The sequence below is a fragment of the Gavia stellata genome, chromosome 9 (assembly GCF_030936135.1).
Source record: "Gavia stellata isolate bGavSte3 chromosome 9, bGavSte3.hap2, whole genome shotgun sequence".
Classification (NCBI taxonomy): domain Eukaryota; kingdom Metazoa; phylum Chordata; class Aves; order Gaviiformes; family Gaviidae; genus Gavia; species Gavia stellata.
Genome location: NC_082602.1, coordinates 29,495,182 through 29,518,463, shown reverse-complemented (window position 1 = coordinate 29,518,463; position 23,282 = coordinate 29,495,182). Strand labels below are relative to the sequence as shown.

General features: G+C 39.8%; 1 protein-coding gene across 2 annotated transcripts in view; it reads right to left on the bottom strand.

Moving 5' to 3' along the window:
• ADD3 (adducin 3) overlaps positions 1-23,282 on the bottom strand; it is a 102,313-nt gene that overhangs the window by 21,442 nt on the left and 57,589 nt on the right. For both annotated transcript variants that reach the window (XM_059821015.1, XM_059821016.1), the window contains exon 3: positions 6,721-6,944. In XM_059821015.1, the coding sequence (XP_059676998.1) occupies positions 6,721-6,915 (195 nt within the window). In that variant the 5' untranslated portion in view covers positions 6,916-6,944. The remainder of the gene's footprint in view (positions 1-6,720; positions 6,945-23,282) is intronic.

The following is a 23,282-nucleotide window of genomic DNA, read 5'->3' as shown; positions in this document are numbered from 1 at the left end:
GCCCTAAGTGGAAAAGGGTGGAGTTGGCCACAAAAAAACCGCCAGTGAGTTAAGGCTGGCAGGGAGAAGATAAGAGTCACAAAAAGTGTTTGTGAACGCCATGAAAAATAAAAATACGGGGTTTCTGTGTTAAGACAGAAAGAAATAGGCTCAGTATTAAATATGGGCAATTAGGTAAAGTTATAATAATCTCTTCACTTGCAGCGAAGCGTGTGAGTATCTGGGCTGGATTCAGCAACTCGATTGACAGCAAGCTGGTCCGATACAGAGCTCAGCCTGTGCCGGTTTTTCTGGCTCGTCTAACCTGGTACACACTAGCTTCCCTCCGTGAGCCAAAGCAGCATGTTTACTTCTGCAATAAGCAGCCTAGAGATACCCTATGATTAAAGCAAAACCTGAAGCACTGAGCTCCTTTGCAAAGCCCATCTTCAGCACACCTAGCTCCCAAAGTCCCAGTGCCAGCAATCCCCACCCTCACACAATTGCTGCCATGAATGGGGGGGTCTGGGTCCCTCCTTCGTGTTTTCTTGTGGAGTAAAGTCACACTATGCATCCTGCTAGATGGAATATAACTGCTGAAATTTAAATTGCTGGAAGAAATCAAATTTCAGTTTGTCAGGGGTCTTACACATTTCTGTTTTTAATTAACTGTTTTTTCAGTAAGCACAGGAGTAGGGAGGGTGGGAGCATGCATGGTGGTGATGCACCAGGACAGACGATGGGCAGAGCTCTTGCAGGGCATTCTGGATGCAGCCAGGAAGGAAAGTCAGTCACGACTTTCCAGGCACTCTTAAGAGTGTGTACTAAACCAACGGATTAATTAACAGCAAAAAAAAAAAAAAAAAAGGACTTAAAATGAATACAGCTAAGTAAGTCCTTTTAATTGTTATTCAATACTTGTACTGCAATGGAAGGCCCTCTTCCAGCTCTCACCAAACCAATTTGATGCCTTTATTGGACAGAATTTACAAGACTAGTGAAAGAAACAAAAATGGTGGATTTTGTTACAATGCATTTTATTTTATATCTCCTTCTCACTTACCTAGGGAATTAATTCAGATTGGAGTGTTACTTACAATTAATAACTTCAAATACATATAGGACCACAGGAAAGTCATCAGGCAAAGGAGGACAGATGTGATTGTTTAGTGATTTGAATTATCTAAAGAACATGGTGCAAAAAGTACAATAGGATCTGCAGACACCCCCCAAGATGACAAAAACCCAAACCCAAGCAGTTAACAACTAGCAGGAAGATTAGAAATACAGACGGAAAAAAAAAATTTGATTCGGAAACTGTTGGCATATATATCTAATGAAAACCACAGTTCAAACTAAATGGAAAGCAGCAATATGGAAATAAGAAAGGAGTGAAAGGTAACTCATTTTGAACGTAAGGAAGCAAGGAACAGCACAAAACTCACAATTAAACTTGTGGTGCAGGACAAGGGTATGAATTGACCCTGCACCATCGCAGCTATAGAAATGGAAGTTAGGCAGTGGAATTTCTTGGTTTCTCAAAGAGACCTAATAGATGGCCTTGATTTAAGGCAGCATTGCCCTAAGCACAAATACCCCATCACTTAAAATGCTGAACTTGCCCGGCCCCTTGGTCTGCCCCAGGCTCAGCAGCATATTGTCATGGCTCAGAGGGGATCTTTAAGGGACATCTTCTGTCATGTCTTAAATGATGCGCCAGGTTGAGCTCATCTCCCCTGGTGAACGAAATGCTGCACTGGTCGTATGATGAAAGCAAGCGATTAAATAAGCTATTCCCCAGCAGGAAGTCAGGAAGATGTCAGAGAAGACTGAAGCCAAAGGAGGGAGCTGCAATGCAAGAGGCCTGCTCAGCAAGGAGGTCCCCAGGGGCTGTAGAAGATGGTGAGCCCTTGACAGCCAAAGGGTGACTCTCCTGAAGGAACTGAAAGGCTCTTGAACTTGCGGGGAAAGAGCAGTGGAAGCTGAAACATGTGAGGAACTGAAAGGACTTTGATATTTTAAGAAAATAAAATGCCCCAAAAGGGAGTGGTGCGAAAATACCGCATGTTCACTCGATACAAAATAAAGGAAGCTAAGCAACTGCAAAAGCTGGGGAAAAAACCAAATCAAACCATCCTTCGTCTCTGTCCTGATGGTTTGAAAATAACATAGCCAGAAAAAAAAAAAAAAAATTCTAGTGTAGGTGGGTTTGCTTTTTTGAGGAGAAAAATCTGTCTGCATGCTACAAGCTGAGGCAGACCTCTGAAAAGAGGAGTTACTAAGCTGGACTGTTATCTCCCCACTTCTTTGGGCAAGACCAGCCAGTGTGGGAGGCAGGGGGGTGTGGGCATGTATGAGGCAAGAAGGAAGAGAGGCATGGGAGAGAAGTACATTTTTAATCTCAGCATAAAAAAAGCCTGGTTTTGCAACCTGGATGGCTAGACCTGAACCAGTGCCCTCATGTAATGGCAGGACCGACCCAGAATTGCCCCAAATGCCTTGGAGAGCCACGATAGATTGGTAGGTGCTCTCTTTACCCAACATGAAATTAAAGCAAAGCATGATGAGATCCTGCCAGCAAACTGCTCAACTTAAAACCAACCAAGCTTCAAATAACTGTGTGTTTCATATGTAAATATAGCAAGTGCACATTCAATGGGCCTCAACAAGCCACATGAAACTTTCACTGATAAATTCAAAACATAAACTGGGCATTATGTTTACATATTTCAGCTGTTCACCTCATCAATTTATACGAAAATTTGACTACTCCGGCTTTTTCTTACGTCAGTAAAAATAATGAAATATATCTCATATAATAGTATATCTTATGTATAAGAACACATCCTCTCCAATTTCCACTCTGACCTGTAGCTTTTCTTCAAATACAGTGATATAAAGTGGATGTAAGGCGGTACTCAACACAGTTTAAGCAGTGATCCTAATTTCCCGTCAGGTTACACACACAGTCCTGTTAGCTAAAGCCTGTAGTTAGCTTTCCTGCTGGTTAGATAATCATTTCACATGGTCTCACTTTGCTGGAAGCAGCATGGCACTGCTGCCTGCCCGCAGAAACAGCCGACACCTTCCCTGGCAACTCTGGGAGGGCTGCTGGGAGTTTCTTCTCCCTTCTGTATGTTCATGCAGCTCCTCAATGCTGAACTGACTGTTCAGTCTTCACACACCATAACTGCACAACCATTGTTTTTGTTTTGTTTGGGGTTTTTTTAAGTGTTTTTGAAGCTTCTGGTTGCCATGGTGAGGACACCAGAGAAATGCCAGAAGGAAATGAAGGCCAGGAGGACTTGCATGCCATAACTGAAATAAGGGTTTTGATGACACAGCACATAAACGTTTACTCTTTGAAAGAGGTAGTTACTCTGTGTAACAAGCAATATATGATTGTTTAGCATATAAAAACAAAACTGTTTTTAATTTCAGAGTTAAGTTGGAAAACCTAAAAAAACCCACCCCATCTTTTCAAATTTTGGATATGCTGTAGGTCAAGTATCTCGGACCCGATGTAAAGCAATAACATTAGTCCACTGCATAAATGTAGTACCTTTCCTTTAAAAATAATGACAAAATACCCGAACCTTCTGAACTTGCAGACATTACTGAAATAAACTTAAATGTCTTTATCTTAAAGGTTGACCAGCAGTACCTCTGGATGCTATCAGGCTGCTCAGACCCAGCTGATCTTAATTTCTTTCCACCACTCTAACAGACACAGAACCTCAAACATGCAGGTCATATCAGATTCTCCAGGCCATAAAATGCTCACAGGTTACATGCAGTATTAAGCAAACATGTCTGAGAATTCATTGATAATGTCAGGACATTATTCATGGGCAGTGGTCATAAAACTCCTAAAATTTGTTTAAGACTTGTTATGAACAGACTCTAAGACATGAGCAAACATCAGAAGTAATGGGAATAGCTTTTCAGTAGCTTTTAAATTATTTAATTTAGGAAAGGGAAATTGCACATCAGAGAGGAGTAGTCAGATTGCACATCAATATGTGCATCAAACAGCACATCAGAGAGATGCAGCAGTTTGATGTCTGAAGATGTCTGGTCAGGACTGTAGCCCTCACAATAACATGCACTGCACAAAATATACCGTGATTCCTGAAATATATTCTATAATTTATTTTCTTGCTAAAGGATTTAGATTTTCCTACTTGAAAGAAAGAAAAAAGCTCGTTAATAAAACAGATTAAATCAGCACCTAAGCTTCCTAGTATATGACAGTGATTAACCCTTTTATTTTACACCATAGTTCTTTGCTCAGAGAAAGTGCGTGTTCAGACAAGCTCATCTGAAGTCCATACATGCTTGTGTATTTTTACGAAAGGTATTATCCTTGCTACATACCACTCATATTTACTAACACTTGCCAGAAGATGAGTCAATGACTATTTCTCTGATCTGAATGCATATATCAAGACTGGGTGAAGATATGAATGCATATATGTAAGACTGGGTGAAGATTTACCAGCGAGCAAGCTCTTCTTTGTGTCTGATAACCTCTCTTCCTCCTCTTCCAAAACACCTTCAAACTATTTCCTCGTTGACTGGAATAAACCAGAGAAGCAACAAAGCTCTATGCAAACTTCTAACGCAATGTAATTCTGCAGCTATAGAACAAAAACATTACACACAATACTGCTTAATTCTATCCTGAACCTGTGTTACGCAGACCAGTAACAGGAAAAATGCTTTCTGACCCTTTTGCGACAAATATTATATTCAGGAAGAGACGAAGTAATGGTTTTCAGTCCTGACTGTCAAGAACACTATGGCACATTGCAGCTGGAACCTGGAAGAAATAATGCAGTTTCTATTGCCAAATCAGTTATGAATTTGTTTGATGGACATTCAGTCACAGATATTGTATCAAAAATGCTTTTATTTCCTCACACAAGAAATCACAGCAGCGTTCCGCTAAATTTTCTATTTCAAGAAAAGAGACAATAAAAGGAGATACACTTAAGTGAGGTGAACTGGTAGCTCAGACACTTCCTCTTCGTGCCTGATCGTCACACTCAGCTCTCACATTCCCGTTTCTCCCTGACAGATGCCAAAAGCCGAGCAGGCGGCAAGCCCCTGGCTTATTTGGACAACTGTTCCCTCACACAACAAAAACTTGCAACTTATTGGCAGCTCCAAACAGTCACTTTCCAAAAAGTGCTGGGATCAGCTTCTCTTGTGGCACAATGCTAACAGCAGCCCAGTGGCTCTTTGTCCTCCAACCTTCTGTTAGAACAGTCACCTAGACTCAAGGGTTGCCCCTCTCCATCCACCTTCCTAAAAATCTGCATGCTGACACTGCATGTATTAAAAAAACCACAGAGGCTGCGGCAAAGGGACATTTACTACATTTGGCAGACTTGGCAAAAGGTCCCCCAAAATGTTAAGGAAATAGTTATGCTCATCAGATTCAATACTGCCATCGAAAGGACCAAAGAATAATACACATACAAACCCAAGCAAGATCTCTGTAACTTATTTTTATCTGTTAGGCTAAAGATCTACTCTTTGCTGTGAGTACTGGCTATTTATAATGTGAATATTTTAACAGGAAGGAGCAAACTACGATCACATTTTACAATCGAGTGTTAAACATAAAATTATCATGATTAAAGCGTTATGCAATACCTCCTTAGAGTATTTTCTTTATAAAAGCGGTTGGCTGCAAAACCAAGCTTGCACAAATTGACTTGAAAGTAATAAATTCCTTAGTCAACAGGTTCACATTATACTCAGAGCAACACACAGATCCAAGAGGCACTCCACGACAACACTTTAGCAAACAATCCTGTTATTCATGGATGACTATAATAGGGTGATTACTAACAGCTGTTTGCAATCTCATTACATATGGAAAAGCTTCAAAAAAATTACAGAAGAAGCACCCCAACTTACAGAAGAACTGAAGAGAGAAGGATCTGTAAAGCTGCTTAACCCCTTCCCAGTCCTGCTGTCCTCATTACTCACGTTACACCCCAGCACCCGCAAAGGCTCACCCTTGCACAGCCCTTACTCAGTCCCTATGGCTTCAAAATACTCAAGGCAACAGTATTACTTTCCAATGTATTCATCAGGTTAAACCCAAAGAATGCATGTATTAAAATATAAATTAAAACTAATATGAGAATGGTTCAACAGATTTAATAGTTTTATATGTAGCCTACACAAGTACTGAACTTACACAACCAGTATATGAGTGCTAATATGGCCAAGTATGGGTATGATCACCCCCAAGGACATGAAAAGAACACAGTCTAGATTTTAAATGAACTCAACCCAATTAAAAATGTTAATTAAAGTATTCCTGATGCAAATGATAGGTTAATATTCAAACCCAGAAAGCAGAACACCACGTAATGCCCTAATTTGTTCCTATTTGACCGGTGACTCCTTCACTCTCTTCCCTGCCCCGAAGTTTTAATTAAGTACCCTGCAGCCAGCCAGATCTTTTTGTAATACTGCAGCGAAGCATAAGAATATAAAAGCATCAGGAGCAAAAACAACACAATAAAGGCTGCTTGTTCACAGACAAAAAACCCTATGCAAACAAAATGCTGGATAATCTGTTTAGTAACTCTTCTTAGAAGATGGTCCAGAGTTATTCTAGCTAGCTGTGACATAGATTTCTTTTTTTAAGTCTCAAAAAGTCCATCAGGAATCTCAGAAAATAACACACTTTCATTCTCATCCCCCCTTAACCCCACTCACAGGGCTCTGCAGTATCTGAGTGACCCTCTTCCTTTGCTCCATCATATTGAAGTCCTGTCTGAGGTCAGGAGACATGTTTCTCTCCCGGATATACTCTGGGTCGTTCTCATTGATACGATCAAAGTACCGCTCTTTGTGAGGCATTGCGGCCGGGGGAGGAGTAGTGATTACCACCTGGCTGGCATCAGTACTCATGCTTCAACACTGTGGATGGTAGGCTTCACCTGAAACAAATTAAAAAGAGGGAAGAATGATTAACAATTAAAAGGAGGGCATTGAATATAACTTCCAAGTCTGGACACAAATAATACTCTTTTTCATCTCTGCAGAACAACATCTAAAATTAAAGGAGAACAAGTGAATAATTATCATAATCAGAAAACTAAGGAAAAAAAATCTAGAAAAGTATTTAAAAAACCATTAATGAGTTCTCTGATACTGCATAACCATTTTTATTCAAGTTAAAATGAAAACCCAACAGCACACAATTAAGAATTATGACATTTGAAATGCCCATAATATATTTTACGACAAACTTTCCTGTATCATTTTACATTGCACTCATCACCCCCCATGTTTTTTATATACCTCTCCTTCCTGACATGTTCAACCAAACACACCAAGATGATGGGGCCTCTATTTAACAGCTGCTCAGAGCTCATCTCCCAACTCGAAGGAAGACATTCCTCAGTTACAGCATTTCCAAAGCTTCTCATAACCCCAGCTTAAAGATGAGGCGCTGGGCCGCTTGAAGACTGACAGGGGATCTCTGCAGAGCGCTGGCTAGTGCCTGCGCTTTCAGGAGGAACTCGGAGACACTGAGGGAACTGCAGAAAAGGTCGTATGTAGGGTTGCACAGGATTGCGGCTGCATCCATGGCAAATAGCTGAGTTTTAGCTTTTCTCTTCTTGTGTGCAATTGTACGCAAAGATTCTCATTGGAACTCATTACTTTAGAAAAAAAATGAAGCTCATTATAATAGGAAAAAAAAAACCCCTTTCATGTCTTGGTAGGAATCTATGCTTAAAACTTCATTTAAAAAACCTGATAAGCATTTGTAAACACAAACAGAACTGGATCAAAAGCAGAAAAGCAGACACCTGGATTTTCATACGAAGAATCAGGCTCAGAATCACACTCAGGAACACCGTTCCTCAAATGGGTACTGAAGAGGGACATTTTCTCAGGTTTGAAGAACAAAGAGAAGCAAGATTTGTAGGATGAGATAGTGTATTATGAAACTACATTTTAACATGCAAATATCTACATTCAATAGTATATTTAATATAAAAATATTTGCATGCAAATGTATTTGGTATGTAAATAATTCACCTCTTCAGAGGAAAAAAAGCCAAACACGAAGGAATGAAAGTTGTCGGGCGGTATTAAACAGCATGGTTTGACATTATGTTATCAGTGGTTTAAAGCATCCTTGCTCCATGGCATAGCTCACCCATCCCTCATTTGGGTCAGTGCAACTACCGTTTGGGATATTCTGTGAACAGTGACTGACGTGGAGCATCTGAACTCTTGCAACTACAACACTGCATATTTTGCAGATGAAATGTTTGGGGAGATCCCTGTTAAAATCAGCTTCAGCAACCCAAGCCCTCCTCCTGCCTGCGACAAGCCCTTTCGGTCCTTGTGCTGCACCCTCTGCTGCACAGCCACGCCGTGAACCAGGCTGGCAGCAGGATGCAAATTGGTTTTCGGCCAGTTTCCCACACTGACACCCAAACAGCTTTGCTGGCACGCTGCAAGGTACAGCGCAAGGATGAAATCCTGAGGTGCTGCAGCCCCGCTACCAGATACGAAACCCCAGACAGAAAACAAGACAGATACCACCTACAGAGCAGGGAAAGCATTAGCAGATAAGGTACAAGAAAACTATGTCTATGACTTTCTTATATATTACAGATCATGATTTTGGGATTTACTACAGGCAGGAATTGTTTTTGTTCTTTATGGCCTCTTTTTTATTTTTTGAGGGAGAAAACAAGTTTTGGGATGCAACATTATCCAGCTGCATGCACAGAACTTCCAGGAGGTACGTGACATACTGGATGAACGTACTATATTCGGGGACATATAATTCACGTCCTTGGAAGCAAGCTCCATGAACTCTGATGACTTTGTTATGGAGGTTGTGGAAGCACACCAGTGAGTTTTGCATTTGCTGCTCGGGTGCAGTCCGAGTTCATTCAGCATTTGCTGACTGACCACTGGGAAGCCTGCTATGTGTGATCAATCTGGGGATGCTGGGGAGAAGACAAGGGGCTTGCTTCAAGGAAGTGGGGGTTTGGCAAAAATCTAGTGGAAGTATAAAAAGGAGCTTAAGTTTTTCTAAGGAATGAACTATTGTTTTTTCCAGCTGGGAGCATTGAAGCAGAAGGATAAACCTCTTGGGACAGCGTTTGGTGATACAATGGCAGCTCAGCCTCCCTCTGTTCAGGTTAGAGGAGATACCTTTATAAATGTAACCACGTATTATGTCTCCTGTCCCTGTCTGCCCCCCTCCCCCAAAAAAAAAAATGGCAGGGTTTAGCAAGCAAAAGAAAAAAGCATCATAAGAAGACACAAGACCATGAGCTCACTCTCCAAATGCCACAAGGTATGAAGAGCTTAAGACCAGACCTCTCAACCTACACCATTCTTCATCTGCGTTAGGGTAAATACCTCCATCTGAATGAGAACAGACATCTTCCTCCACTTGCTGGTAACTTAAAGCAGTCTACAAACGCAGATGGCAAGAACCTTGCTTGAATCAGCAACCAGCTGCGAGTCCTGCTCTTCAGTTACTTCTTCCCAGGAGTTGCCTTATCCAACTGTTTTTCCTAAAATGCTCCTGAATCCCGCTAACCCTGCATGGCAAACTTGCTCAACTGCTGATCCACTTGGTTGGCTGGACCAACTACATGCATGTCTGAACTTCAAAAAACTTTTATTGTTATTATTATAGGTTTACAGGACATAATTAGTTCAAGTCCATTCTTACAGTGACAGAAAAGCCTATTCATCTGTAAAAAGACACAAATGTGGCTGGCAATACCTAATATCCACAGAACAGATTTTTCTAATTGCTTTGGACTTCATTTTTTCCTCTTTCCTTTCAGACTGGTTTGTTACCTCTAGCCATTAAGATTACAACATTAAAGTCCTTGTACTACAAAAAACCCTCCGTTACTGAATATAATATGGGTATTGGGTGCAGTTGTTCTTATTAGGTCTGGTTCAATGCCTGCTCTGTTGGGCCCAGGCTGACTCTCATATAACCCCTACTGTTCGGCTGGAAAATTTTCAAACAAATCAGCCATTCTTTTATTATTTATTTGTAGCTTGCATTGATTTTCTTTTAAAAAGGGACACTTGTTAAAAATGTGCTCAGCTTTTGGGGGATCTAAAAATCTGTACCTCCTTTTCCACACAGGACTGGCAACGACATATAAGTAAGTATTTACAGAAAATCCAGATCTCAAAAGCTATGAATTGTGATAGAGGATTCTCACCCGCTCCCCATTTTTTGGTGAGATTCTTTTGCCTAAAAGAAAAATCAACTTTGCTGCAAGGCTACTTTTGGCTTCCACCCCTTTCAGTGATGTTCATGAATTACAGAAAGCGAGCGATCACGTACTAGCTAATGTTTCTTATGCATGCTATACTGCATCAGTGTAAGTGGTTCTAGAGACTGAGACGCAGGTGGAAATTAGAGACCGTACGCCCCTATAGCAACAAGACACTATACCTAGGCTGGTCAGAAAGGACAAACATACACAGAGAAATCAAACCTAAACTAGGATCTGATTTTTGTCCTGGTGAGAGTCATCACTCTTGCTCAGCTGAGACACGCATTTTAGTCCACATTTTGGCCTAACATGCATATGCTGTCATGCCAAAAAGAGATCCAAAGTATACAGCAGAGCAGTTTTTCCACCTATGGTTTAACCACTCCAATGGGGGGCAAACGAAACTAAGAAGAGCAAGTCAGCATGTAAAAATTTTTTTTATACAGAATCCCCATCGCTGCTGAAAGTACTTTTAAGGACCAGTGAAACAAAGCAGCTCAAAAGCTCTTGCTACAAAGTAGCTTGTTAATCTAACTCTGCTTCCCCCTGTCTAGTTATGCCTTCCTGGTTCATGCTGAACTGAACTCTGATACTGCTACAAAAGAAAACAGGTCGTGTCCTCCCATGCTTTGATGCCTTATATAGCTCATGGGTTTGGCCTCCATATCTGTTCCGTATTTTATACCTGTAACTGGGCTACAGGGAGAAAGTAGAGCATTCAGTCTTTGTCAGGAGGAAATGCATCTCTCCACGTAGAAGTAAGTTTTATTTAACAAAAGCTTCCAATTTATTCCAGGAACTTGGAACTGTTGATTTTAGGCTGCAACATTAAGTCCTAAGCATCCCCATCTGACACTTTGTAAAGTCTAAGTAACATGCTGTGCTGCTTTTGTTGGAATAACTGTATTCAATGCCAAATCACAAAAGCAGCTCAAAAATAATGAGGTCAGAGAAACAAGGAGTACTGAAGGAAAAAAAAAAAGCAAGAGACCAAATGGAAGAAAAATCTATCTTGCCAAAGAACACCCCAGAAAGCACTGACTTGATATATTTATATCTTTCATAATGTACAGAATGTATATAAAAATAAATACCACTGTAAAAGGAGAACAGAGCAACAGAAAACGGATCAAATCATTAGATCACCTAGCAACGAATCATTAACCTACCTTTTATGCTGATTTTTTATGGCTGGTTTCAGACATTCCCATTTTCTCTATGCAGTGCAATCCATCTGTTTGAGAGTTTCCATCACTGCAAACCAGCAGCGTCTGCACCGCATTGTTAACCGGTACGACTGACTTCAGGTCTGAGCACTCGAGCTAGACTGTACTGCATCGGAGCATTTCTTTTTTAAGAAGCACATTATGTTATTCTGCTCTTGCTAGTTCTTGCCTGCTTGTTTTTAAGGAACAATCTGCTCTTTCTTCCCCCCCTCCAGTATCTTGTCTGCCAGGAGACTTGTTGGAAGCAAACTGGGTGTTCTCTTGATCTCAGTTGCAGCCTCCCTATGAAACAGGCAGGTTCCAGTCTGAATCAAAGCCTTGGCTGTAGCCAACACTGTCAGCTACAGAAGTAAGCTGGCAGAAAGAAACACAGTTAAGGAATATGAGGGAATGGTTAAGAGGGGCAGGAAAGTATGTAGGAGAATATGGACTGAGAATAGGGTCACCATTGCAGTCTTTTGGCATTAGAAAGTCAACTGTCCATCCTCTCTCCTATAAAATTTAGTAATGACATAATTGAGTAATCGCATCTGTTCTAGGGCAAAAAAATTGTTTGGATAAACACCTCAAAATTAAATTAATTTTTTAATGGTATTTGATGTCCTGATCAGGAGAATAATTATCTGACAATGCATTGACAGTTTTTTTTTATTTTTTTTTAATGTTACAACAGGTTTGGGTTTCATTTATCAGTCTCACCTTACATGCTGGTAAGATGAGTAAGATATATGTTCAGACATGATCATTTTCTAAACACAATTTGTGGAACTGAAAATACTTCTGCTACACCAGATATGTAGCATTTGTTCAAAATTATATTAATTGATTTTACTAATACACAGTGATTCTGTACACTAGCACTCAAGTCAAACTGTCAAACCACACCCTTAAATTGACACAAGGTAGTATTTACATTAAAAAAATAAAGAAGTCACACCTTCTCTCAACACCTTCTCTCCAGCCATTCAGTCTTTCTGCCTGTATCACCTCTTCAGATTCGTGCCCACAGATGTTTGTAAGGTCAGATGGTGGAATGGGTAGGAGAAACTACTCTTTGGCTGAGTTTAAGGGTTTTTTTTTAACTTTTGGGTTTTTAAAATGGATTTATTTTCAGCTGCATCAGTACCCCCAGTCAGTTAACTGCATATCCACACAAATGTTTGTTCTGAAACAAAAGACAGTGATGATACGGGGGGGGGGGGGGGGGGGGGGCGTGTGTGTCTAATACTGCTTCTTCCAGTAGCAATGCAGGCATAAACAATTTGTCATACTACAGCCCAAACTGGTTACAAATCAAATATTCTAATACAGTGCTGCATATTTAATTTAAGTCAGTCTGCTTTAAACAGAGTAAGCTAGTGAAATAATAATCACCTCCTTTCAGACACCACATTAAAGAGACTATGTGGCGGCAGTATATATTTTTCCTAAGAAATAAGAATTTGAGTGTATTTGAACGTTGTTTTTGTGTTTCTCTGTTAAATCTAAAGCATTATTTTTGCCCAATTATATACTGCAATATTAAAGTCAACATAAATATTCGAGTTGCGCAATTCACACTTTACTCAGTGTAACCTGGAACTAAGCCAGATACTCTTTACTATCAAAATCAAGATAACATAGTGGTTGCTGACAGCCATTCAAAATATGAGGGCTATACCTTTACCTTTAACTGAAGATTTGAATATTTTTCCTCTGTTAAGGAAGGCTCCTTACAATGCACCCAGCCTGTAGCAGGTGCAGTCTGCACCTCCACATTTGCAGGCCTGCTTGCCAACATTTTGCAGCACAAACAGTGGGGGGAAAAAAACCCCCAAGCCTAGGATGATGGTTTGATGTATCCAATATGCTCTACCACATGGCCATAAATGCTATTTGCATGTGTTAAGTCTCATAAATGAACTTGTATGCTTAACCCTGTAGACCCAAACTATTTTAATCATTCACATTTTGGTATTCCTTCCCTGCTGCATGACAGTTTTTAATGATGGAGAGAACTCTCGATGAGCAAGTTATTCAGTTACTATCATCCAGCAATGGGATGATAGAAGACAAAAACAGTCTCAAAAGGACAACCTCCAGTTCGGATCCAAGGTCCATCTTGCCCAGTATTGAACCTCCTGTGCTGAGGAAAGGCTGTAACTGGGCTGTTTCCATTGCTGTATTGCGTGACTCTTAAGCAGTCAGCAGCATGGGGGATTCCTTGCTTCACTCCATAAAATAATGTTTTCTTGTTTTACCAGCAATTTGTTAAGGTTGTGCAGACAATAAGAACATTTGGAGATTATACTGTTCTTTACACAAAACATTCAAGTCAGAACCAACCCGGTCACACAAGCAAACCGGTTACAGAAGAGTAACAGAGGAGGAATTCAGAGTTTGTTGGTGAAATCATGCACACAGGTACTCCTGCGTCACACCAGGAAAGGGGTGGCTGCACTGCAGAAGCATGAGAAAGCACTGAAATGTCAGAGTGGTAAAAGGGAGATTCATGTCACATGTTGATTATTCACTATAAATCCTCTCTTACTGCTGAACACAGTTTGCCACACCAGTATCTGTAACAGTATGATAGAAGTGAAGATGAACTATTAATTTGTAACTTTAAAAGAGACACAATAGATTGTGTCACTAAAACCTTGCTTTAAGAGAAGGAGGTCGCTCACCCACAGATACCACATCGGTTTGTTTTTTCCCTTTCCCTAAACTTGTTCCTTTAAAAGAAAATATTCTTTTCAGTAGTTACATTTCCTCCTTTTATTTATTTGTTATTTTTAGCAAGCACTTGATTCACTGCAATTTAGCAGAAACAGTTTTAAAGCTGAGTTATATTTTGCTGATATGTAAGTTTTATTTACATATGTAAGTGTACGCGTATATTTTGAAACAACAATAAGCTGCACTTTAGAGTGCCGATAGTTGTCACCTCTGCTTGGTGATACAGGGTGAGTGGTCCTATGAAACAGTATGGAGTCCATGGACGGGGACTATTTCTAAGGCAATTTAAAAAAAATCACCTCCATAAAACAAGTAAAACCAGAACAGCTAATAAATTAAATTATTTGTTAAACTGTAAATAAGTTTCTGTACTTACTAAGACTTGAGAAGTGTGGCAGTCCTACCTCACACCCACTTTTCCTCTGTTTTTCTTTCATCTTGTATGTTATACTGAAGTTCACGAAAAAGCGCAGTGAAGATTAATTCTATGATGAGAATGTAAGTTTCTCTCTGTATAAGCTGTTTTTCTACAGCAGCATTAAACTAAAATTTCATGCACAGGATATGAGATCACTCAAGGATATCTGAACACTGAGCTTAAATAACCTGCTTCTATCCAAAGGCAAGACTGCTGTCTAGGAAGAGTGTCCTCACTGTAGCAGAAAGCTAAAGAGACTTACAGGAGCTGCCAGGGAAAAGAAAACCTCTCATATGCAAAAAGCTGCTCTCGCACAAGCATGAAAAATGACGACAGAAATGAAGTTACTTCCCCGCCTTTAACATTCTTCTGCTCATTCCCACTTTGTTCCCGGGTAAAAATTCACCTGCTGCTCACAGAAAACCTCCTCCCACCACCACTGCTCCATAGGATTTGGTAGAGGACCACAGCAGCATGAATTGCTGCAGATTTTCAAGCCACAAGCTTTCTGAAGCTGTATTCCCTTACAGCATTTAGGACTTCTACAAAGAAGCATCTGAATTCAGAAGACCTCTGGCAGAGGAGCCAGCCAGCACAGTGATGGCAGCAGCACCACTGCTTTGGCCGCAGCATTTGCTCATGACCACCATCAGCCAGCTCACGGGCAGCAGGAGTGCTCGACCTATAAGAATTCAATCAAGTCTCCTCTGGAAGTAGTTTCTTTTGGCAAACCCAAATGAAGACAGAAGCTCTGGCTTTCCCAATGCCACCTCAAAGCTTAGACATTATAGAGAATGAACTATGCATCCAAATTTAATCACTTTTAGAAGTATATTAAGAACATACCTATTAAAATAATCTCTAAACAGTAGTTCTAGATGATGACAGCACATGAACACGTGGAGAACTCCAGCGTGCCAGCAGGCCATGGGACCACAGGAAGGTCCAGGCACTCCGGAGCAGCTCCCAGCAGCACAGCCTGCTTCGCAGAGCTGGCTTGTGGGTCAGCGCAGCCCTGATGGGCTCTCCCAGACTGGCAGTGCATTTCAGCTCTTGCTAACCCTATTTTGTTACCCCTCTTTTACAGATGACAGCATTTAACCACCTGTGTCAAACCCCTTCGGATGCTTAGAACAAAAGTCATAAATATTATTAGCCAATATTTACATATTTCAAAGAATACATCAGTGATCTCAGCACTTAATGGGTATTAATGTCTTGTCTTTATCCATTCCCAATACTAACTGATACCCTGCGGAGTTAGCATCAGTATGGGATACAAGTAAACTATACTTGCAGAGCAAAAATCAGATTATTTGTGTTTGACCTTACTTAAGTCAGGGAACCCCCCAAAATAATGTCAGGGAGCTTTAAACCCAAATGTGTATTTCAGTTTTATTTTAAAACCAGAAATGAAGACATAAGACATAAATATCTGTTTTCAATAGGAATAACTGCTTGTCTTTTTTGGTTTTAACGATTCTGATAAAACACAGCTTCAACTTTTGGTTCTCATGACCCAGCTCTTATTCATGCTACAAAGAGACAGAGTAGAACACAAGTGAGGCAAGGAAAAAAAAAAAAAAAGACAGTATTTTGAATTCATCGAGTTTCAGAGATATCTGGGATGCTGGTCATGAAAAACGTAGTATTTTCCAAAATACTGCAACTTTAAGACAATAAAAAGCTTTTTTTTTTTTTAAAGACTTATCCCTGCTTATCTACATAATTACTTGTGGCTAAATTACCTAAAAATATTTCATGAGTCAGTAGACAACAGAGAGCCAAATTAAAAGATTACATTCTATTAGTACTTATCCGTAGTAAGCTGTGAAAGTACGCAAACACAAACCCCCATTTATACACAAGCAATGTCTGAAAAAATCTCCCTAAATCCTTTGAAAAAGATGAAACCTGTGTTTCTCTACAACATAAACTCAGAACTTATCTGTGAGAAAAAACACGTAACTGGAAAAGCTGATTGCAGTCAAAACCTCTTACATTTTGCAACACTCTTCCTCTCCCTCTCTTGCAATGCGAAGCCTCCCACTTCCTCTGGTGACTTTTTTCTTGGGCTTCCTCTGAACTGCACAGATGTACGGGGAAAACAATTTCACTCTTTATGCAGACCTACATAAGGTTATGGAGTAGAAGAACCAAGTTTGTTATGTAAATAATTTTCTAAAAATCCCACCGATTCACATCAATCTGGAAAGCACCCTTTGGAATAACGAGGGCTACTCCTAGCAATCTTCAAGAGCCCTCCTCAGTCACTGGTACGATGTGTGACATTAGATAGCAGGGAAAACTATTGATCTCAGGGCACATCAAAAGCCTTCTTGATTTATGGCAGTTTGATCATCCTGAGAAATGTCATGGCCAAAGCAGCTGCCTCCGGGGTTTTGCTGGAGGGTCAGAGGCTGTGACGGTGGGCAACCCAGATGATCGACATGAAGCAACTGCTGGATTTTACAAATGTTTACACGAACAACCAATCTCGGGTATGGCAACCCACAGACCAAACCTTTTTATAGCCCAAACCCCTGGAGTTCCTCCTCTTCACATCAGACCCTGACCTTTACCACCACCGACAGCTCAGTGCAGACCCCATTTAAGACCACTGCCAGGCATTGACCATACAGAATTGCAGCTCGACGCCCTCCATAACTCGTAAGCGAGGGAGGGGAAACGCAGCCAACAGCTAATCTCTGTAGGGACATTTGTAACTAGAGACTTGAAGAAAAGATGAAATTGTGCCAGGCCTTCGATCATAAAGTCTTCAGGACAAATTATATCTTTATTTATATTATCCACCACACCCTGCATGATTCCCCCCAGTTCATCTTGGGATCTCTGAATCACTCTACCATAAATTTTAAATAAGAAGCAATAACACAAGTCACATTGATACACCAATATTAGCTTGACCATGTCAAAATAAATTGGCTAGCTTCTCAAAAAAGGAATTTTAACATTTTACTGACCTGTACATGTATTCTCACATTAAAGAGAAAAAAACCCAGCATTTCAAAAAAGCTGATTTATGATAGTTATAGTCAAAACCTAAGAATGTTTTAGATAAAAAAACCACAATTACATATACTGATTTCACATATGAAGAACAGGCATAGTAGGAAGGTTATGGTTATCGTAAGGTTTTTAATTGTAATTTAGAAATAGTAATTTTAGGGATCAGTGAAAGTGTGAGACAGATGATGCCAGCCAAGCCCAGGCCTGACTGTGCAGCAGGCACATTGCCACTGATTGGCCATGAGAAGCATGGAAAAAACCCTAGGCACCTCCAGAAAAAACCCTACACATTTAGTCTAGTAAATGCTCCAAAACAGCAAGCTGCAAATTGAAGTGTAGAGGGAAGGCTCTTGCTAGTAGGACTTTAACAGTTTATATTAGCCATGGGATGGCACAGGGGACAAAAACCTGTACATCGCTATTCACAATTTATGCTCACAGTGTCTTTTCTCACCTTGTTCAGTCTCCAGAGGATCTTACTTTTTCTCCATTGCCAGAATTAGTTTTGCTTTAACATATGGGACAATTTTTCCCCTCCTTGGTCCGTTTGCAAACATAAATGTTAATGTATGTTAAAACATAACTTGAAAAAAGTTAACAAACATGCAGGATTTGATTGAGGTTATGGCTGCATGCCTAATACATTAAAAAATTATAATCTTTAGAGGACTTAAGTTAAGCACACCTTACGCTACAGTTTTTCACGTCTTCCTGGCTGGCTTGAGGCAATCCTGCCCCTCTCAACTCATGTGTTTCAGCTCCCCACCGCTCAAAATGCCATCCCCTAGCTGTGCCAGCACACTTCTCCATGAAGCTAGGGTCTAAACTGGATACACAAAGAGATCAGGGTTAAAAATAATTTGGGGGAGGAGGGCCACATGGGAAGATATGGAACAGAGAAGGGCCACATGGAAGTTCAGGGGGCAGTCAGGCCCTCCTCCTTGAAAGTTTAAAAGGCAGCTGCTTAATTAGCTGCGTTCAAAGCATGTTGCTTTAATTATCCTTCCCAGGAAAATCCCTAGGATTTATGGTGGTACAGCAACACTTTTTCTGTGTTTACCCTCATTGCTAATACTGTCTTCAGCTTGCTTCAAAATAATTATAAAACCCCAACCAGCTACCTACGGAGCAAATACAAAAAGTTACATTTGCAGTCAAAGTCTAACCTATATAAATATGTACATTATTCTCAATTGATTTGGCCTGCATTTGACCTGCTTCTTGTCTCTGCCACCTTTTACTCATGGTACTAGAAAAGCAAATTGAATTTAGAGACTCAAAGGTCTTCTACACCTTTAGGAATGGAAAATTACTCCACTGATTTTCAAGCAAGCCACTATGAAGTCAGAGGGTCCTTTTGGACTTAACCACAGCACTGAACAGAGAAGCAGATGTGCCCAGAGCAGTAGCCAGCACATCCCTGAATGAGTGCTGAAGATTTACTAACAAAAGCTTTGGTAGGACACACAGTGAGGGGTATGGTGAGTCAGCATTAAGCACAGTAGAAGTAGTAGTTTTTTGAAAAGTCAAAAGCAGAAAATATTTATATATTTCATAATTAGGTTACTATTATTTTCCAGTGCAAGCAAGCAATTATCTACTTTTATCCCATAATTCTCCTTCTCCGTCATCACTCGTAAGTACTGAAAGTCTGCATAAAATAAGACACTCCACAACAGACTACTCCAGTATCACAGGGCATGGATGCATCCTGGCATGCTACACAAAATCCTGGGGACTTGTGGACATCTGTGATGGTTGTTTCTAGAATGGAAAACCAGCCTGACATTGAACACTTCTTCAAGATTTAAACTGTCCTCTCTTTTGTCCTAAGCAGTTGCATGAAGCGTGAATAAAACTGGCAGATTTTCATGAGCTGGTCCAACGTACCAGGGACAGAACTACCTAGCAGCCAAGGCGGCACAAACAAACACCATCCACCATAGACAGCTTCAAGAGACACTTTCTACTAAAGCATTGTCACGCAAGTGAAGAAAGGCTTCTTCATGGTTTCTCTTAGAGGACAAAGAAACCAGGCACTTGAATAAGTTGCAGCATCCATGACTCAGAAGTCCAGTTGCAAAGACCTCGGTTATAATTTCGAAGGCACATGCAGCCTTTGATCAGTCACACATGCAGCATGAAAGCCTCTCCCTCAAGTCCTTCCCCAAACAATTCTTCCAGTTTTGACTTCTACTGTTTTTTTGTTTGTAATTTCAAGAATATTCTGAAGCCAACAAATATATTAGATGGCTCTGTCTCTTAGCTAAAACTATTTCAATATAATGTATTATGACAAAAATTCATAAAATAACATGAAAGTTGTTCTATTTGAATTTCCAAAGTTTGTTTGTAAACCTGGCCTGAAAATGCTATCTGCCTGTTTGCAGTTAAACCTGTTTATGTTTATATTGTAAGCAAGCATCAGACATTACCCATGGACTGGAGTCTGAATGCAGAGAGATATAGGGGTAATTTTTTCTCTCAATTATATTGTTATGAATCAAAAGCAAAATTTAAAAATCAATTAACAATTGCTGTAGAAATGACATTGTGTTCTGAGCTTTGGTGATGCTTATTTTTGAATATTTGAGTAACTCATGGAAATCATCGTAGGTAAACATGGTATTTCAGTTTATACTATAAGAAAATTACTGATGATACAAAAAAAATGTCTGAGGCTATACAGATTACATCTGCTTGAGGAGTGAAAGTAAATCACGTCTTTTCTATGGCTTTCAGTTATCTTGTTCACTACGTATTGGGTGCGTTTTGTTTTTTTTTTTTAAAACATCTGTAAAAACCTAAACACTGTTCAAGGAATAAGTTCTCTGTATTAATGTAAGAACATGCTGAAAAATACCACAAAACCTGATTAATAAAGTGCTGAATAATAGGTGATTAGACGCCTGCCAAAAGCTCATTCACAACAGATTCCACAGACATGCTGGAATGCTGCAGAGGACGACACTGACCCAGGGCGGCCAGAGCTCTGCATTAGCCACAGTGGGGACACGGATGAACCACATCTTTTTTGGAACTCATTTCCTAATCCAAAAAGGAAAAAAAGGAATCTGCAGGATGAATCTGGTCTCAGGAGTCTGGTCTCACAGGTTTCTGGAGGACTAGCAGCAGATACTGCTTTTAGAGTTGGGCTGTATTTAGATTTTTTTTTTTTTTTTTCCCCTCTTTAAGATGCATTGTTCTAACTTGCTAATTTATTGCATTATTTTGAGGAGTGAGATAGCTGGATTTCTATTTTTTATCTTAATTATTGAGTGATGCTTCCAGTATGCATTAGAACAAGCATTTAAGATGCCATTTGTGGGTTGCTGTGGGTTTTTTGTTTTGTTCTTTTTAATTCTCTGGCAAATTGCTACGGGATTTTGATTTCTGCCTGTCTCATCAGTATTATGTTCTCTCTCTGTGACACATTATCAAAACTGATCAGAGTTTGTACTGCAAAGCAGTCAGGAAGAAGTGATGAAAAGCATGCAAAGTTTTGTGCTATATGAACAGACTTTTTCCTGAGACTTTTGGCTTCAAAATCAGAAAGCTGGAATTCATAATGAAAAACACTCCTACCTGATGCACAACTGCTGTCTCTCACAGAGTGCAATTATACAATTAAGCTATATGAAACTTGAAGATAGGTTTTAGTTATGTCTAGCCTGTGTTCATTTTCATGTTATATTCAAAATGGTGTTTGTAATTGGGTGATATTGGACTAGAAGACTAGTGGTTTCTAGAAGACTAAAATGATGGAGCTATTCCAACTGGTTTATTTTTTTGAAGTTATTTTTAACTGTCACATTAATGAGGCACTGGATACAAAGCTTTTAATAATTATACATCCAATATCGAAATAACAAAACATGATAGAAAGATAAATAAGGAAACAAACAAATCCATCCCTTCCTGGCCCCTCCTGGCATGGTACAGCAGGTTACGAGCATGCCTAGCTGCCCAAAAGTAAGTCAACAGCTATCCTGAGCTAATGGTGCATTTCACCTTTTCATTCTCTATTAGAAACTATTGCCCACAGCAGTAAGTACTCCATGTGAGCTGTTTCATCCTTGTATAGGACATCCACAAGAAGTAATTACTAAGTGCTGCTTCGTGTATTGTGAGAGCACAACTGAGAATGCTTTTGAAACTACGCTGTTTGGAAATCCAATTAATGCCTTTAGGTTACTTGTCTATATTAGATGGGAACATCTTATACACCTAAGAGGTTTTTGTACTTTTTGCAGCAAAGTATAAAACACTTTAAAATTGAGAATTTAAATTATTTCTTGGTTCTGCAAACTTGATCACAAGTTCAATTAATTATGTACACTTACACTGGACTTTTTTTAGTCATTGCCCTATGATCAGATGGAATGAGCAACTTGTACCTCTGTTCAACCTCAGCAAAATCCTACATCTTTCTCTTCTAACCAGATATCAACTTTTGTAATGCGTAAGAGAATTATTTTTTATCTTTGTACGAAGCTTGGCTTAAAGTAACCAATAGGTTCAAAAGTTAAGTGGCAGGAGTGAATATGTGCAGAGTGCGATCAGGTAAGATTCCATTTTCATAGAGCAGCAGGTGAACAACAAGCAGGTACCTGGACCTCTCACTGACATGTGGCATGAGCCCAGACATGAGCACAGAACTCAGTTCAGTCATTCAAAAAAAACCTCCCACGATAATTTAGTTGAACCTATGAACAAGCACAATTTTGCATACACGGACAGTCAAATAGGAACTCAGATAATTGTACAGAAGAGCCAATACTTCTCTTTCTTTTAATAAGTAGTGTTTGTGCCCATAGTGGTAGTACTTCCAGAAACATGAACAAACAAAGGAATAGACATTTTTGGAAATTCAAATTTTTAGCAGAAATTTAAAAACAGCATGAACTCTCAAAGCATACTAAAGGCTAGCCAGTGTTAAAACTGCTATCTATAAATAGCATAGGTTCATACTTCTGAGAGGAGATGAGCATCCAAAATTCCCCCAGTGCCAGTGAACGATGACCTGAAAGAGTTAGTTCTACCTGAGCAATAAAAGCACTCAACAGACTTGGGAACTGTACTAGCAGGGGAAGAATAGCTTTAATTTTTTTTCTTTTGTGGCCTGTTCTTCCATTTCCAGTTGCATCATTATCACTAACAAAAAGACAAATCAATTCAAATCATGATATTCAAGTGATTCTATGTAAAAAAAAAGAAAAAACACATTTTCATTGTTGTTCTTGCAGCTCATCTGACCTCCTCAGTACCATGACAAATGCTCAGTCAAAATAAAGAAAAGCCAAACCAAAACAAAAATCTGAATAAATTGTTACATAGGCTCAGAGTATCAGTTAATCAGAAATATATATCAGAAAATCAGCTATCAGAAATATAGCTGCTCTGAAACATTTAAAGAGAACACAAAAGGGCCTCTACAATAGTATAACCTTTGCCTCTGCCTGCTAGCATCACAGTTTACACGGTTTCCATGGAAACCCTCTGCAAACATATGAATGTGCTTGTTGCGTTAGATGTCGAACAGAAAATCCTTTGTGGCAACTCTGGAGGGCCATGGCCAGTGCCAACCTCCCAGCGGAATAATGCCCT